At 42.6% G+C, this 17,059-nt stretch overlaps 1 protein-coding gene and 1 long non-coding RNA gene across 4 annotated transcripts; both read right to left on the bottom strand.

Moving 5' to 3' along the window:
• Positions 1-944: 944 nt before the first annotated feature.
• On the bottom strand, positions 945-10,581 carry mfsd12b (major facilitator superfamily domain containing 12b). 2 transcript variants are annotated; one of them, XR_013130595.1, is made up of 10 exons: positions 10,055-10,581; positions 9,020-9,230; positions 8,142-8,268; positions 7,591-7,782; positions 7,130-7,222; positions 6,881-7,028; positions 6,463-6,633; positions 5,955-6,049; positions 5,068-5,198; positions 945-4,953 (listed from the first exon to the last, which is right to left on the bottom strand). XR_013130595.1 is itself a non-coding variant. In XM_077004250.1 (10 exons), the coding sequence occupies exons 1-10, from the start codon at positions 10,320-10,322 to the stop codon at positions 4,949-4,951; spliced, it is 1,386 nt and encodes a 461-aa protein (XP_076860365.1). In that variant the 5' UTR covers positions 10,323-10,581; the 3' UTR covers positions 945-4,948. The 2 variants fall into 2 exon arrangements, 1 of the variants encoding a protein (XP_076860365.1); XM_077004250.1 differs by having other exon boundaries at positions 6,881-6,973.
• Positions 10,582-12,178: 1,597 nt separating this feature from the next.
• On the bottom strand, positions 12,179-16,572 carry LOC143513159 (uncharacterized). 2 transcript variants are annotated; one of them, XR_013130597.1, is made up of 7 exons: positions 16,500-16,571; positions 14,785-14,845; positions 14,263-14,299; positions 14,001-14,077; positions 13,694-13,868; positions 13,376-13,541; positions 12,179-13,232 (listed from the first exon to the last, which is right to left on the bottom strand). It is a non-coding gene; the product is annotated as an uncharacterized LOC143513159 (long non-coding RNA). The 2 variants fall into 2 exon arrangements; XR_013130596.1 differs by having other exon boundaries at positions 14,263-14,845; positions 16,500-16,572.
• Positions 16,573-17,059: the final 487 nt, after the last annotated feature.

The raw sequence follows: 17,059 nt of genomic DNA, 5'->3' as shown, positions 1-17,059 counted from the left end.
TAACTCAGGTTCAGTTCGAGCCCTTCTGAGCATCACTACTGATCATTCAACACACGTCCTCTCAATGGCAAAAGTGAAGTCTCCTGCAAAGTTCAAAAATAAAGGACATGTCTAGCCTTCCAAAAAGGGTCTGAGAACAAGGCAACATGCAGACCTCAGACGAGAATGTCAACCTCAATGACAGTGTGGTCAGCCTTAGTGACAGAAAAGAATGACCTTTGAGTCTGACCATTTAGTGTTTGTGGACCAGTTATAACCAGCAAGCTGGGGGAGATATTCAGTGATTCAGAGTTTAGGCAGCACTACACCTTTGATTAAAATAATTTAATTCATGATGAAATAAATGTTTTGACCAAGACAAGATAAAGTTGGTAATAACTGATGTAAAACAGTGTGGGATTACAAGATTTGTTTTTGGAAGTTTACTAACTTGTGCTCACATTCTGTCACATAACTGACGAGTCAAGGGAAACACACGAAAGAGCACCGCTCCTCAGCTGAGCGCGCTGGGTCCAGGAGCTGCTCCGTGACCCTGGCAGGACTGGATCCGGTTCCAGCAGGACTGACCCGATCGTCGGCCATCCCAGCTGCTTGGAAACCCAGCGCCTGCACATTCTTTGGTCATCCACAATGATTCATGAACTAGCTTTATTCTGACAATAATGACATGCTCCCTGACGGTAACTTTTCTCTCTTTAATTGGCTTCTTTCAAACTTGTTCCTGATTCCTGATCATGAGTGTGTGGGGTAATTCCTCCAGGTCCGTTTTGTCTCAGAATTTAAAAACTAGTTTAAACATAGAACATACAAATAAAAACAAACAAACAACAACAAAAGTGCCCTTATTACACTGAAAATCTGTAAAAGTTTATTTTTTAAGTTTATTTTAGAGAGGCATCTTGGCATTAATTAATTAATTTATATCAGAATACAATCCACACATTTTGGGGAGCTTTCACATGCAGGGACTGTTGGTCATGCGCGTTCATTGTCTTGTTTTTTGTATCCCAAATCGTACATGAAACATGTTCACAACTGGCCGATTTGTAATAGAAATATCGATTAAATCTAATAAAACTGCTGAGTATTGAACCGCTAACCTGACTATTAAAGTGCGCGCGCTTCTTCCTCGTTTGGGAGCAGCGCGTGAACCAGACGCGTACCGTAAACGGCGCGTTCCAGTTATGGGAATTCGGCTTATTGGCGCTTTTACCGGAATATCTATATGAAAATAAAGGACGCGTTGCGTTGAAATAAAACAATCCCATGAGAAATTCTGCTTTAAATAAAACTCTAAATGGTCAACGTGGTGCGGTACCATGAAACACTAAATGTCAAGTTTCTGTTTATAAGCTAAGGGAGTCATGTATGAAATGCTAGCTGTAATTACACAATTTGTGGAGGACATTCCTGGGTGACCTCCAGCACAAAAGCAAAACACGAAAAGACGAGAGAGAGAGAAAACAGGGGGCAAAATCTGCTACTTTGATATCTTGAATATATTTTTATTATCATTTACTAAAATACTAGACCCACTAGAGGTAATTTATAAAAATCCCCAGTATTTGTATCGAGCTGTCTCTGAATCACTCTTGTCTGAATCACTCTAGATTTTGCCTCTAAGATGCCCCCCACAGCTTCTTAAATTGTACCCCATCATAACGTTTGTTTGACATTTCGTGTATATGAATGTCAGCTATAACTCACTGTAGGCCGTAATCTGTTCTGTCACCATTCTTCCTTCTGGTCTGGTGTTTTATTCACAGTCCAGGACGCCTGAAAAACACACTTAAAAGAGATATAATTAGCAAGTGACCATGGATGAGTTATTATGAGTGAGGTCATATACTTTATAACCTACTCAGCCTACAACTGAAGCCAGCATGTCTGATTAAAGATATTCATATTTATGAAGGTTATTAAACACCCCTGTGAGACGGTGGTCTGATGTCTGGGGCTCATCAGACAGACAGATTTTACTGATGTCTATAAAATGACGTTATAATATATGGGCGTCATTTTAATCTTCATTTATCCCACTTCTAAACTACGGGGCCATGGTGGTATGTAGAAATGAGTATGTGATAGTGACTGTGCCCTTCTCCCACGCCGACCCCTTGACCCCTTGAGCTCCCAAAGCTCGTGGTCTAGCTTCCCTGGTGATGCTACCTATACCCTTAACAAGGTAATCCTAGACCACTCCCAGAACTCCGCCCCCACACCACTACAGGCCTGGCCCAGACTCCAATTAGTGGTCACCCTAACGAGCCGTGATTACGCCTGCTCTTCAAATTAGGCCTAGACCACAGGATTAAACACTGCAGGGGAGGGTGGAGGGGTAGCAACAGGCTGTCTGGGGGCTGTTCAGCAGGAGACACTGAGCTAATTAAAGGCCACCATTGCATTTGTTTCTGGTGATTACGTTTCAGAAAGGTTTTTTTTTCCCCTTCGTGGAACTTGAACGCCGCCCATGTACAAGTATGAGTCAGCATGTTCAGATATCATGTTTTGGGGGAGTGAAAGCCCAGATGTGGACAGGCGGGTCATCAGGACCAGAGGACCAGGGCCTCCACGGAAACGTGGCCCAGCTTAGTTTGACAATTTGAGTAAAACAATGACAGACCTGTGGAGGTGTTGTCCAGACAGGATGCCTGCAGGACCCCTTGGTCTCATTCTGTGTTCAGTGTTTAAAGTCAGAAGTGTGTTTGTGTGTCTGTATCTCTGTTCAATAAAAGCAGTTGTGTGAGTGTGTGTGCATGAATGTGTGTGTGCTTGTATGTCCAGTGGTGGCTGGTGCTCTGTCACTGTCTGTCCTCTTTCCCCCCCTTCCTGCACCCCATTCAGTCCCCCAGGGGGTGTCGATCCTGGTAGAGGGAACGCTGTGTGTGACTGGCTGCTGCTTCTCGCTGGTGTGTGATTGGTTGTGTAAAACCACAACCTGATTTGGTACCACAAGCTGTACTATCAAGTTCTATGTCTTAACATACGTCTCTTATTTTAGGCAAACTCTTCTCAGTCAGTCTGATATTTTAACACAGATATCTTGATAGTACAGCTGGATCAGACACTTGAATGAATGTTCTATTTATATAGCATCTTTCAAGATACCCAAGGTTGATTTACAATTTCAACACGGGTTCAAGTTTTACACAACCAATCACGCACAGTGTCCTCTCTACTGGGATCCACAGCCCCCTGACCTTTGCAACAGAGCAGCATCTGATGGAGCTCTAGGTAGAGGAACATCACACTTTGTTGGTTTTTCTATGGTTTCTCCACATTACATCACCAGGCGCTGACTCAGAACACCAGATTAAAAGCCCTGTGCTGTAGTTGGATTTGTCATGTTATGATGACGGTGTAATAAGGGTAATTTATTGTCCTCATTTAACCTAGTTCAACACTGAGACTTTTAATGTTGATAAAGTTATAGGAGAACTCTCAACCTAAAACTATTTGAAATGTTTGCACTATTTGAATTTGTTTGTATATCTCAGTCTTATGTTCACATCTCATATCATTGGCATTGAGGTCTGACAAGACACTTTCTTTTTAAATGATTACAAAATATAAACAAAGAAAACAGACACAAACTCCGTCATACTCAAACTACACAAACAGAGACTCCTTCGTCACTCTGTCTGTCCCTCTAGTGGATAACAGAGGGAATTCTTTGCTTCTGTAAATAAACCAAAAGAAAATAGAGGTAGTGCGAGCCATCCCAGAGATCAGTTATACAGGCAAAATCATAACAGAAAAAAACGCAAAAACCCTTGTTATTCTCATCATTACTATTCCCATATTATTCCCAGGAAGATGGCGCACGACGGGGAGGGGAACATTTGCAGAACAACAATCCTAAGCAGATGAGAAAATGGACTTTATAATTATTTGATTAAATTATACAAATACTGCTATTGTTCTATATGAACTTGGATTAACCCAAAAAAGTTTCCAAATACAGTGTGGTGCATGAAAAAAAAATTACCATTATAATCTGAATTTCTCTTTCCCAAATGGAAACAAAAGGTGCAATAAAAACCCAAATGCCACAGAATGAAGAGCAAAGAATAACTAAGCGCAACCAAATTTCACTGTAACGGGCGTGTAAATCTCGACGGTCCTCGTGTGAACATGGAAAACATCCTCGCGGTTCTTCACCAGGTCATCTTCATTGTTGTCATTGCTACGAAAAACCGTTAACATCGTGACATTGACTTGCTACTGCCAGCATGAGAGCTGGCCCGAGAACCCCACTGGAGAAGGCAAGTTCTCTCAGAGCCCGTAGTGGGACGTAGCAGCTCCTCAGGCGTTGAAGCAGAGCAGTTCAGAACACCACATCCCTGTGGTCCACTGGGTTGTAGGTCTGTTGATCTTCTCCCACTGGAATATTAGAAGACATGCTTCCAATCTAAACTATTCAGAATTACAAGCCTGTCCTATAGGTTGCGAGAAAAAAATTCACCCTCAGTCATCCTTATTTGGTCTTTTTGTAAATCACAATTTATCTACAAAACATTTAGGTACTAATGCACTGAAATATCAATTCAAACGAAGTAAAATTGCATTATTTTTCATGTTGTTCAGTTCGATCCTTGAAATTATAGCTGCGTCAGCTCAGAGGGAGCATGTTTCTGCAAACAGCTTCCAAAGCATGCAAAACAAACTTGACCAAACGCACAGAACAAGAGGAGTCAGCAGAGTCTCCTGGAGCTGTGTGTTATTAGCACCTCCGTGACGCAGGGTCGTGACCGCAGAGGGCTGAGGGCCTTACACAGCTACACCTCCAGGGAGCTGAAGCGGAGCACAGCGTGTTATCACTCGGCTGGTAACGTGAGAACACGTTTGGGGAGCTCAGGCTTCACTTATTATGCCCTTTCAACCTTTTCTCTTTCAGCTCACGTATCAGTCACATCTCACGTGTTCATTATGAACTCCTGCCACTTTCTTAGTCTACAACAGGGACAAAGAAAGATTTACAGTTTAAAAGCAAGACAACTGTGGAATGTTTTAATCATATAACATGGCGAGAATATTTGAGTTTCTTTCTTTCTTTTGCAAACTCACGTCGACGTATTGTGATTGGCCAAATGAAAATTGTCCAGAGGCAGAAACCTGCAACCAGAGCCACACCCCCGGTTACTGTTACCATGACAGTGTGGTAGAACCACACACAATCAGGGCAGCATTCCACAGTGCTGTGAAAAGATAACACACATCAGTACACTGAGAAAGACAGACCATAATACTCACACCAACATACCTAAAAGGACAATAAACCACACACACACACACACACACTCCACGATCTATACAGAATGTCCGAGCATAGCAAAGACCTCAATTATTACACAGACCTCTGTTCACTACAGCAGCCAGTCCACATTTTAGAAACAAAGGATAAATAATTCCATTAGTGAACACCATGACAGAGTGACCTTTACATCCTACTGGACAGCTATTTTACACTTGAATTCTACTGGCGTGCTGATTTCGGAGAATGAGTTGTACTAACCCCACTGAAGGGTTGTACTAACCCCACTGAAGGATTGTACTAACCCTACTGAAGGGTTGTACTAACCCTACTGAAGAGTTGTAATAACCCTACTGAAGAGTTGTAATCAGGGCCGGAGTGGGCCACTTTTTCAGCCCGGGAGTTTCATGCGCAAATCTGGCCCAAAATTATTTTTCCATCCCAATCGGCTCAAAGAGATCGACATGAGCCGGCCCATCGGGAATCCTCCCGAATCTCCCGATTAGCCACTCCGGCTCTGGTTGTAATAACCCTACTGAAGGGTTGTACTAACCCCACTGAAGGATTGTACTAACCCCACTGAAGGGTTGTAATAACCCCACTGAAGGGTTGTAATAACCCCACTGAAGGGTTGTAATAACCCCACTGAAGGGTTGTACTAACCCTCCAGAGGGGTGTAATAACACTATTGTGCACTTACCTGCAGGGGTAGATGGCTTGGATCATCATAACTGCAAGGCCATTGGCCAATTTGTCTGTAAAGCTCATTGCCCCGTAAACAAATGCTCCACTTTGCTGTCAGGAGGAAGAAAAATCATCCTGTGAGTTTAAGCACTCAGTTCAGATCAGCAATAGCTGCTGCACACGTATCCCGTCACGTTTAACCTGGCTGTTCAGAGTTCTTGTTAAATAAACTGAGGACATAACTAACACTGACTGTCCGGGCATATACGTTTCTAGAACACACAATTGTGTCCACCAGACAGACACAGCTCCAAGATGTCAACTACCACCATCACACTGCACACTTTCTGCTGTGCTGTGGTCCAAGTCCTCAAACCTCAGCGCTCTAACACGGTTCAAAGTGACAGTTGTTCAACTCTCTGACTGCCACTTTGGGAACCATTTACGCACATCCCCACACACCCCCACACACCCCCACACATCCCCACACACCCCCACACATCACCAGGCAAGCGTGACTCTACCGTCTGCTCCCCGATGAGGTTGGCGGTCATGGACAGCGACATGACCAAAATGACGGCGGAGCCGGCACCGAGCAGCACCGCGGCGGCGTAGACCCGAGGGCCCATCCTCCAGTCCAGGAGCAGCCAGATGGCAAAGGCCAGGATGGGCAGCAGGCCTACCAAATATGTCCACTGAGGGGACAGATGGACACATCAAATTCATGGTCTTAGCTGGCGTAAGAGACAAAGCAGCAGGAAGGTGTTATGTGTTTCTTGCAGCTCTTGTATTCTAAATGAAAGTGTCCCACGTGTGGACAGAGACATCTCAAGGACCGCACCAAGAACCTCGGACATTGTAATGGTCTGGCTCATGCAGGTGGGGGTCATGAGATCTGACCAGGGTAGTATGCTGTGAACCAGCGTGATCGTGAAGACTCACGGTGGGCCCAATGCGTCTGCTGGCTGGTTTCATGGCCAGAGAGGACGCCAAGCCGCTGACAAACAGCACCAGAGGAATAGTGGCGATGTAGTTCTGTAGACAGAAGAGGATATGAGAACAGCAGACACACACTCCCAGAGGCACGGTCCTGCAATTAGAGAAGTTGGCTGTACCAAACACTTAATTAACTGATTAATTGAGTGGATGATCGATCAACTGCTTTTCTTAAAAAGGTCCAGTGCTACTTACTTTAGGTAGTTGTAAAGAATTCACCAGATACATAGAGATGTAGGTCTGAGAGAGATTAACAATGAGGCGAGTACACATGTAGAGGGCTGCCACCTGCAAAATGAACACACACACACACACACACACACACACACACACACCAGTGTAACACTGTAGGACTGCCCTGTAAATCAACTCACAATTCACTTACCTGGAAAGAAAAATCATTTAAAGTTAGACTGGTACTGGGTAGACACTGATTCCATGTGAAAACTGTTATTCTGATTCCATGTGTGTGTGTTGTTATTCTTAGTAACTGAGGTAATACCTTCTTTTCAGGTAATAAAGCCGAATCATAAGTTTATATATCTGCTACTCTCAATAAATACTGCACTTGTGTGTAAAATTCTTATTACATTTTGCACCTTTAAATCAGCAACAGGGTTTAATGTGAAATGAGTCTCAGGTGAGCTGTGGATCACCTGATAGAAGGCCGGTTCCGTAAACCAGTCCTTCCACTGCAGTATGGGCCGGGTCTGCTGGGAGGTTCTGGGGAGGAGGGGCTGCTGCTCTCCGCTCTCACCTGGGCAGGTTGGCGCCGGCTGCTCCCGCGTGCCCAGGTGGAAGAGGAGCGAGAAAACGGCACCGATGCCCAGCACGATCAACGCCAGGTCCTGAAAGGGAAATAAAAGGTCAACAAAACACAGATCACATGCATCACCCCTCTATTAAGAATTAGGACTGAGAACAAGATTAGCGTGAGTTTAATACTGCTCAATAGTAGGTGGATACACAATAGTAAGTGAAAAAAGTGATCCACCAGCTTCATTCATTCACTACACAGTTCATTCACAGACACGTTCTGAGTAAACCAGGACTAAAAATGGAGAATTCCAAGGCTAGTGAAAATCACACCACCATCATACTCCAGGTGAGCCATGTGCAGCACGTATCTGGCCTTAAAGAACAGGCTGTAAATGGGTGTTTTTGAGCATGTGGAGTGGGGCACTGGAGGCATCGGTGAGATGCTCACCCTGAAAATGGGGCTGTCCAGGGCGCTCAGGTGATCAGCTGTGGTTGGGTCGGCAGCATTTTGGAAGTGGAACAGTAACCAGGCCACTACGTAGACTGTGATGTTGGCCACCACGGTGAAAGCGTACCTACAAGAGGAAGCAATGTGTGTCAGTTAAAATGTCAAAGCAGTCTCGCACATAAACACTAACAAACGACACATGCCAACAAACAAATCAAAAGGACATCATTGTGTTTTTAAACTTTTAAGTAACAAAATTTAATAATTATGGTCCTTCATTTTAAACAGAACACTATCTTATCACTCCGCATCATACCTACCTAAGTACATTTCATTATTTACTAAAGAAACTGAGGTGAGGTGTATGTGTGGAGTTTGGCTTTTTATGGTTGTCAGGACATAAGATGCAAGAAAGCAAAAAACACTCCTAAGAAAAAGGGCACATCTATGCAAAATGACACCATTTCATTCAATTTTATTTACTCATTGGTCAAAAAAAAACAACAACAACAAAAAAAAAAAAAACCCCACAAGCGCTGACAGAATTTCCTCCTTCCATTTCCTTCCTTCCATTCCATCTTATAGGAGGTTCCTCATTTACATTTTCATCTAGGTCATGTTCTTCGACCAATTCCCAAGAAACAATTTGAGGAACAATATTCTGTCTGTGTCAAGTTCCTTTTTCAGTATGGAGGGATAAATATATCATACATATCTTACATGAGAACTTCCTCTTCTTGCTCATGCGCCCTGACCCTCCGGCCAAGACACCACCTGCTCTCTCAAGTGGACGGAAGAAAAACTGCATCGTCCCAGACCCAAAGCCTGGGCTGACCAACCCCACGTGGAGGCACTAGCGGGTGGAGGCGCCCGCGTACCTGTACGCAGTCAGCTCCACCTTGGCATGCTCGCAGGTGACCAGCTCAGGGATGAGAGACAGGTGTGAGATCTGCGAGGCAGCCCAGCCGAACTGGAAGACAACGATGAAAGGGCTGAAGTAGAGGAGCTCCACCCACTGCGGTGTGTTCTCGCCGCACCCCATGCACGGGTTGAAGATAAAGGGGAAAGACAGCACCACGCAGACGGTCCCTGAAAACACAGAACTATGAACTTGCAGCACGAAGGCTGAACCAAACGGGCCGCTCTCCACGGATCACGACACTGGAGGTCTGATCAACGTGGGTTTGTAGGACGTGCTCAGTACAACACAGGTTCTGCAGTGGTCCATCATCCAGGAACACCTGAGCAAGGGCAGATTTGAGTCATTAATTACCTTGGTCAGGTGTCTATGTGCCTAGGATCCACTTGGACCGAACTGGGCATTAGGACTCCCCTAATTTACCCTAATATGCTCTGACTGATTTGCATTTGGCATAACAGGTGTAGATCAGTCCTGGAAGAAAGTCCCACCCCTGGATACCATGGCAACAGGTCTGAAACTGATCAAGATGTGCAGGGTCACTATTGTAGTGCAGCCTAATGTGTGTGATTATACGTGGATTTGGGATTTATCTAGGTTAAACAAGAAAATTATTTTTTACAAAGGCGAGTAAAGATGCTCATGTGGTTAGGCAGTCTTACACATACGAATGTAAATAAACCACAGGAATGAACGAACTTCCTCATTAGCTGGAATGTTTTTGCGGTTGTAGCATGACACAGTAATAAAACATGATGACAAAAAGCCTTGAGATTTAAAGAGATTTAAAAACAGGCGCAGAAAAAAGAAAAGCGAAGCAGATTCAGAGGGGTGGGAATTAGGGCAAAATTAATTTCCGTTTGCCGCCTGTGATTAAATTGTGAACATGTTCAATTTAATGGAAATTTAATAGACATTTAATACAAAAGGGACAACCTTGCTGAAACACATTTAAGTCCAGTATGCATGGTTTGTTTAGTAAAAGAAAACTTACCAATTAAATGCCACGTTTTTCTCTTTCCGTAGGAGCCGCATCCTCGCGTCCGATCAGACTCGTAACCTACCAGCGGCGTGGAGATGCCGTCTGCTATCTGGCCCACCAACAGCAGAACTCCGGCGTTCGTGTCTCGGAAACCCAGTACGGAGTTGTAATAAACCAGCAAGTAGGTAAACCACATTGAGGCGCAGAGGTCATTTAGAAAGTGTCCTGATGCATAACTAAGCCTCCTGAAGAGCGGCAAAGGAGCCGCATTGTCTGCCATTGTTAAATGTACGAGAAGCTCGCAGAGAGGGGGTTTAATCTCTTATCGGCAGCTGGCAGCAGGAAGGAGCTGCCAGTGACGGCAGTCAATCTCTACTGGCAGTAGGATGGAGCTGCCAATGGCAGCCGCCTATTGTGAGTGTCGGAAAAATGTCTTAATTGGCAGCTGGAATGAGCAGTCAGTGACAGCCGTCATTCACTATAGCCGTGTGTCCGTGGTGTCTACATTGGTATCTGGCGTAGCGTACCCTGTGCTTTTAGCAGGGTTGCCAACTCTCACGCATTGAGCGTGAGACACACGCATTTGACTGTTTTCACACGCTCTCACGCCACACTTCCGATATCTCACGCGAAAAAAAAAATCCAGTTTATTTACCTCAGATCCACATATATGATTCAATACGTTACTAGTTCGCTAGCTCTGGCGCCATCCACCGGCGATATAACACTGAATCTGTGTCCATTTTACGTTCGCCACACCCCCCCACCCCGGTCAACAAAATACACTTGCCACCGGCTCCAGGTTAAAATCTCACTCCAAGCGAACGTCAAAAGTTGGCAACCCTGTTTTAGTTACATTTCTGGCGAGGGATAGGCGTAAATTTTACATATGTTGCATATCGACAAAACATATGTTGAGTCGATGCCGTCAAGATATTTATGATGCAAGTGTCTTTTTTGCCTTTATACATACGAAAATGACAGGAATGGAATATAACATAACAGAGTACAAACTTTTTCAACATTTGTAAAAATAATCTTTTCAAAATAAAAGTCATGGGTTAATTCAACATTTTAACATGTGCAACTGAACATGTGAACCTACAAACACAAAGGTATCAAGTACATACAAGGACCAATGCATGTCATGTGCATCTGGACTTGTGTAACAATTCTCACATTTGTGAACACAAATCAAAGCTCAGATTTCCTGCATTGGCGAATTGGAATACATGTGTCTCACTATTAAATAACATGACCTAGACCCCCCATTTCAGGCCTATAGTGAGGAACACATAAGGAGCAATGCACTTCATATGCATCTGGACTTGTGAAACACTTCTCACATTTGTGAAAACAAATCAAAGCTCAGATTTCCTGTTTTTCCACTGGTAAATTAAATAAGCTTTTTACCAGTTTCACAAATATTAATTCCTTAGTAATAAAAACTTTGTTGTTTCCCTGCTCAATATTTACCACATTAATAACCACACTGTAACAAATTTTCCTGTAAAATAACAGTAAAGACCTGGCAGCTGGGTTGCCATTATGTTACTGTAAAATTAACATTTTTTACTGTCATTAAAATCTACAGTTTTGTACTGTTAATGAGAAATACAGTAAAGGACTGTTTTTTTACAACTTTCCTGTAAAAAAATGGTAAACAACTGCAGTTAATTTCCCATTATGTTACTGTAAATTTAACACATTTTTACTGTTATTAAAATTTAGTTTTGTACTGTGAATGAGAAATACAATAAAGGACTGTTTTTTTACAACTTTCCTGTAAAAAAAATGGTAAACAACTGCAGTTGATTTCCCATTATGTTGCTGTAAATTTAACACATTTTTACTGTTACTAAAATTTACAGTTTTGTACTGTTATTGAAAAAATACAGCATTCACAGCATTTAAGACTACTTTTGCAATACTTTACACTCAACTAATTTATTAAAAAATACATTCAGTCTTTACAAAATCTACAAACTACAACAGAATGTGATTTGTGAATTTAGAACAGCAGCATGTAATTGCAATGTGAAAAAAAAACACAGCTTCTTAATGCACTTTGCCTTTTATTTTAACATAATTTAAATTCTCTACATTCAAATAGTGCCTACTTTGTATTAAAAAAAAACAAACAAAAAAACAACACAACCCTTTGACTGAAAATAGTGCAATAAAAGAACAAGGCATTCAGACTTGGTAATATTGACATGAAACTAGTCACAACATAACAGTTCCGATAATGAAACAACAGGAACAAACCAGACAAAGACAAACTTCAAGTCAAGTCAAGTGGCTTTTTATTGTCATTACATCTGAGTACAGGTACACAGTGTGACGAAATTTCGTTCCTCCGGAACCATGGTGCAACACAAATTAACAGTACAACAGACAACATAAAGTGCAGCAGGGTAGCAGTTCAAGAATGTGCAAAATGTGCAGCATAGGGCAATCTCACAGCAAAACACTACAATAAATACAACAGGCCAGAGACAATTGCGACATGATGGTGTAAAGAGCTGGGACAGTGCAATGTGGTCTGAGTGGTGTCTGAGATGAGTGATATACTGTGTCATATGGGACATACATGAACACAGTGGTTCTGAGGTAGTTATTAGGTCCTGTGGGAGAGCAGCAAATATTTCTGGTGGGGGGTTCAGTGCAATCTTTTTGTGCGTGTGTGGGGTCAGATCAGTGTTGGTGTGTGTCAGTTCCATATCTGGGAGTTGAGGAGCCTGACTGCCTGGTGAACAAAGCTATTACAGAGTCTGGAGGTGGAGGCTCGGATGCTCCTGTATCTTTTGCCGGACGGCATCAGAGTGAAGAGACCGTGTGATGGGTGGGTTGGGTCTTCCACAATGCTGGTGGCTTTGCGGATGCAGCGTGTGGTGTAGATGTCACTGATGGAGGGGAGAGAGACACCAATGATCTTCTCGGCTGTCCTCACTATCCGCTGTAGGGTCTTGCGCTCCGAGATGTTGCAGCTCCCGAACCAGACGGTAATGCAGGCGCTCAGGATGCTCTCTACAGTCCCTCTGTAGAACATGGTGAGGATGGGAGGTGGAAGGTGTGCTTTCCTCAGTCTCCGCAAGAAGTAGAGACGCTGCTGGGCTTTCTTTGTTATGGAGCTGGTGTTAAGGGACCAGGTGAGGTGCGTAAATAACAGCAATTCAGACTTTCTACCCTGTAAGAGAGAGAGAAAGGTTGTGAGGGAAAAAGAATTAAAGCAATGAGACAAGCTGGTGTCTTTGTGTGTGTGTGTGTGTGTGTGTGTGTGTGTGTGTGTGTGTGTGTGTGTGTGTGTGTAATGGGACTGAATAATCTCACCATTTTAAGTCCCAGTGAAACTCCATCAGTCTTCTCAGCAGAGTGGATACATGTGGGTCGACTGTTGTCATCTTTTTGCTGGTGGCTTTGCCAGTTTTCTTTTTTTTACAAGACTTTGCCCCGTCCAGCCTTGGTGCCTTGCTAAGGGTTTAAACCAATGAAGCGCCTGAAAAACAATAGTGTCTCTTCAGGCAGTGTAAAACTCAAGTTGTGTAACTCACTTACATTAACAACACAACAAAAAGCAGAAAATGTTTTGTTCACAATAGTATACCATTAAAGAGTTAAGAAACACATGTTTTAGTGAAAATACCTAACCTTTGGATGAATTCAAGAGTGCATGAGGCCTCTTCTTGGTATTCGAGATTGAAGATGTAGAAGATAGAAAATAAGGCAGCAAGCCCTGTCAGGAAGGTGGGTTGGATCCCCTCACATATTACATGGCCCTCAAGGCTGACCATCCAGCGCTGAATACAGTGTCCTGCTGTTCCACCTGAAACATGACAGAATTTTCCTGTCAGATTTTTTTGAAATACAGCAAATTACAACGTGTACCCTTGATAAATTGACACATGACATACATACACACACATGTGTAGAGTGTATTTTTTCAATGGAAACTTACATCTGCATGAAGAACTAGTCCTGTGGTGTTCTCTGAGAAATGAGCCATCAGAAGCTGGGTGACATTTTCGAAAGGTCCTTTTGCAATTAGGGATACAACACTGCAGTTTTAAATTGTGCATATTTCTGTGAATTTTCATGTGTCTCACATAGGCAACTGAGCAGTTACACTGATGTGCACATATCTGACAAGAAAACATAATTGCAAACTTGACTGTTATGATTCAATAAATGTACTTACTAAAATAAATAAAAGTACTTACTGTGATCAGTAGTGCAGCATCAAATACTCTGCAGTACCTGTAATGTCAAAGAAATATGTCACACTCACCAAACATTGAATAGGTCAAATAATACTGCTATGGGCTGCCATAGATTCATTAATTAATGGCAAACATGGTAACAACAATGGTAATTAATATTAAACCACAATAGAAAAACTCTGAAAAAACTAGAAAAAATAATGAGTTACAGTAAAGGAAATCTTCTTCAGCACTCAATTTCTGAACTAAAATTTTTAATCTGGAATACCACCCAATAATCAGCAGGAAAAGAAGTCTAATGTTATGTTGTGCAGTGTATTTACATCAATAAGCATCATTACGCTTCACAAATTCACTAATAAAATATGTGTGCCCACACATGTAGGAATCATCTGTGAAAATTTAGCTAGCTACTGAATCATTCTTCAACACACACATATTAAGTAGGCTGATAAAAACAAACTGAGAACTTTGCTAATATACTTTGCACCAATTTCCGAATATAATAAAACTGCTACTCACCAAATAACTTGCTAGATGGGGATGGATGCAGAGAGACACAGATCCATGTTCCCATGTGTAGCTTGGTTTAAACAATGCAATTTCCCACAATGCAAAAAATACAACATCATACTGTAATTTAGATGGTTTGGTTGAATGATTAGCGGTAAAGTGCTGTATTTTAGAAAACCAGTATAGTCCTGTTAAAAGAACAGTAAATTACCAATTTTCTGTTTGTATTAACAGTAGAGTGCTGTTTTCAAAAATAACAGGTTAATACTGTTGGAATTCTGCTGTAAATTAACAGCAATTTTTTACAGTGCAGACTTCTGTGTTGACAAAGTTTTACCTGCTTTTTTGGAATAGTGGACTGTCAGAGCACTGATACAGTTAGGTTATTGCATCTGATATACAGAATCCCTCCATCACCTTATTGTGTACTGTAAGGAACCATGTAAAGCATTAAATGGACCTGAGGCCTCAGCATCAACCCACAGTCTTTGAGAGGTCATGGGTCAAAGCCTGCTTCAACTGCTTCCTACTAGCTCCTACTGAGCCCCATGTATTCTGCGTCGCCAATGCAAAATATAGGAATATATGGAGTTATAATGTGTTCTCACAAATGTGAGAATTGTTTCACAAGTCCAGATGCACATGAAATGCGTGTACATCGAAGGCGACTTGCTATCTTAAAATGGAGGTAATATTAGAAAATCCTGTACGCATATTTAACATTGAAATTGAAATACAGGACATTAATGATAATGCTTCGTATTTCCGCAAAGATACTATTAATTTGGACATTTAGGAGTCTACTTCTGCAGGCAAAAGATTTTCTTTAAGTAACGCCGTTGACCCCGATATCGGAACAAATTCAATAAGAACGTACTATTTAAGTAATAGTAAACTTTTTGATACTGAACTACAAACAGGGAGAGATGGCTCAAAATGTACTGATTCAATCCTAAAAATTGAATCCTCTTTTGCTAATTGCCGCCGATGGTGGAAGTCCTTCTCGCTCTGGAACGGCAAGCATTATCGTGCGCGTGCTGGACACAAATGACAATTCACCTCAGTTTGACAAAGAAAGTTACACGATTAATCTTAGCGAGAATTTGCCAATTGGAAGCCTGGTTGTTAAGTTAAATGCAACGGATTTAGATGAAGGGTCTAACTCAGACATAGATTACTCATTTAGTTTATATACTTCAGAGAAAACGCAACAGACATTTGCCTTAAATCCTAATAATGCCTCAGCTTCACATGTAAAATGAATTGCAGCTGCCCCTGCCCAATAGTGTCTGCCCTGGTTGATTGTCAATAACTGGCTGCCGTCGCTGCTGATCTGGTAGCTGCTGCTGTTTGACTGGTGTCTGCCATAACCAACTGGCAGCTGACACTGACGACTGGCAGCTGCCATTACTAAATTGGCGGCTGCCATTACCAAATGGCGGCTGCCACTGACCTACTAGCGGCTGCCACTGACCTACTGGCGGCTGCCAGTGCCAGACTGGCAGCTGACATTGACTGCTCCTTCCTGCTGCCAACTGCCAGTTAGAGATTAAACTCTTGCAGAGCTCGCACGACCCGTTCAGAATTATTGGGACTCCGAATCGCAAGGTCTCAGGTTCACCTCAGTGCGCTCCAACACGAGTCGGTAACGTCCCACCATGTGTGGAGGAAACAGGCGATTTCACAATAGGGTTGTACTGACGAAGCTGTTTGAGGATACTTACGCCACTGACCATCAAAATAATCCTTGTGCCTGTTATAGTTTAAGGAAATAATGAGCCGCGGCGCTGCTCAGCTCCGACTCATGTGGGCAAACATTTCCTTTATATGCGAGTGAGGTGGCGGGGAGGATCATGGCAGATGTGCTGAATCGGGGAATTTGGAGAAGGGAAACCACCAAACTGTTGCACTCAAAAGCGCATTTACATTTCTCATCATTCTGAGGTTAAAAGCTTACCGTTGTACGTCTGGTTTTACAAAACAAAATTAGTCAATAACTGATGCTTACCAATATTTTTCATTTTAAATTCGTAAGTGTGGTCATTATTATTTAATGGTCATCAGCATTATTCCAACACACTATCAGGTGACTGGGCGCATGACATTCTGCACATACGTTGGTTTAACAAAATAACTGCATTGTCACATATGGTGGTGTAGTTTAACTTCCCCATAACCAGTGTTCCCATGAACTCCTCAGAACTGGAACGGTTTCCTCCGATCCACACGTATGACCTTGTATTCACTATCAAATAACACATTGATAACGTTCTGATCTTCTGAG

The sequence above is a fragment of the Brachyhypopomus gauderio genome, chromosome 4 (assembly GCF_052324685.1).
Source record: "Brachyhypopomus gauderio isolate BG-103 chromosome 4, BGAUD_0.2, whole genome shotgun sequence".
NCBI lineage: Eukaryota > Metazoa > Chordata > Actinopteri > Gymnotiformes > Hypopomidae > Brachyhypopomus > Brachyhypopomus gauderio.
The sequence above is the reverse complement of the archived record's forward strand: the minus strand, read 5'-3'. Positions and strand labels throughout refer to the sequence as shown.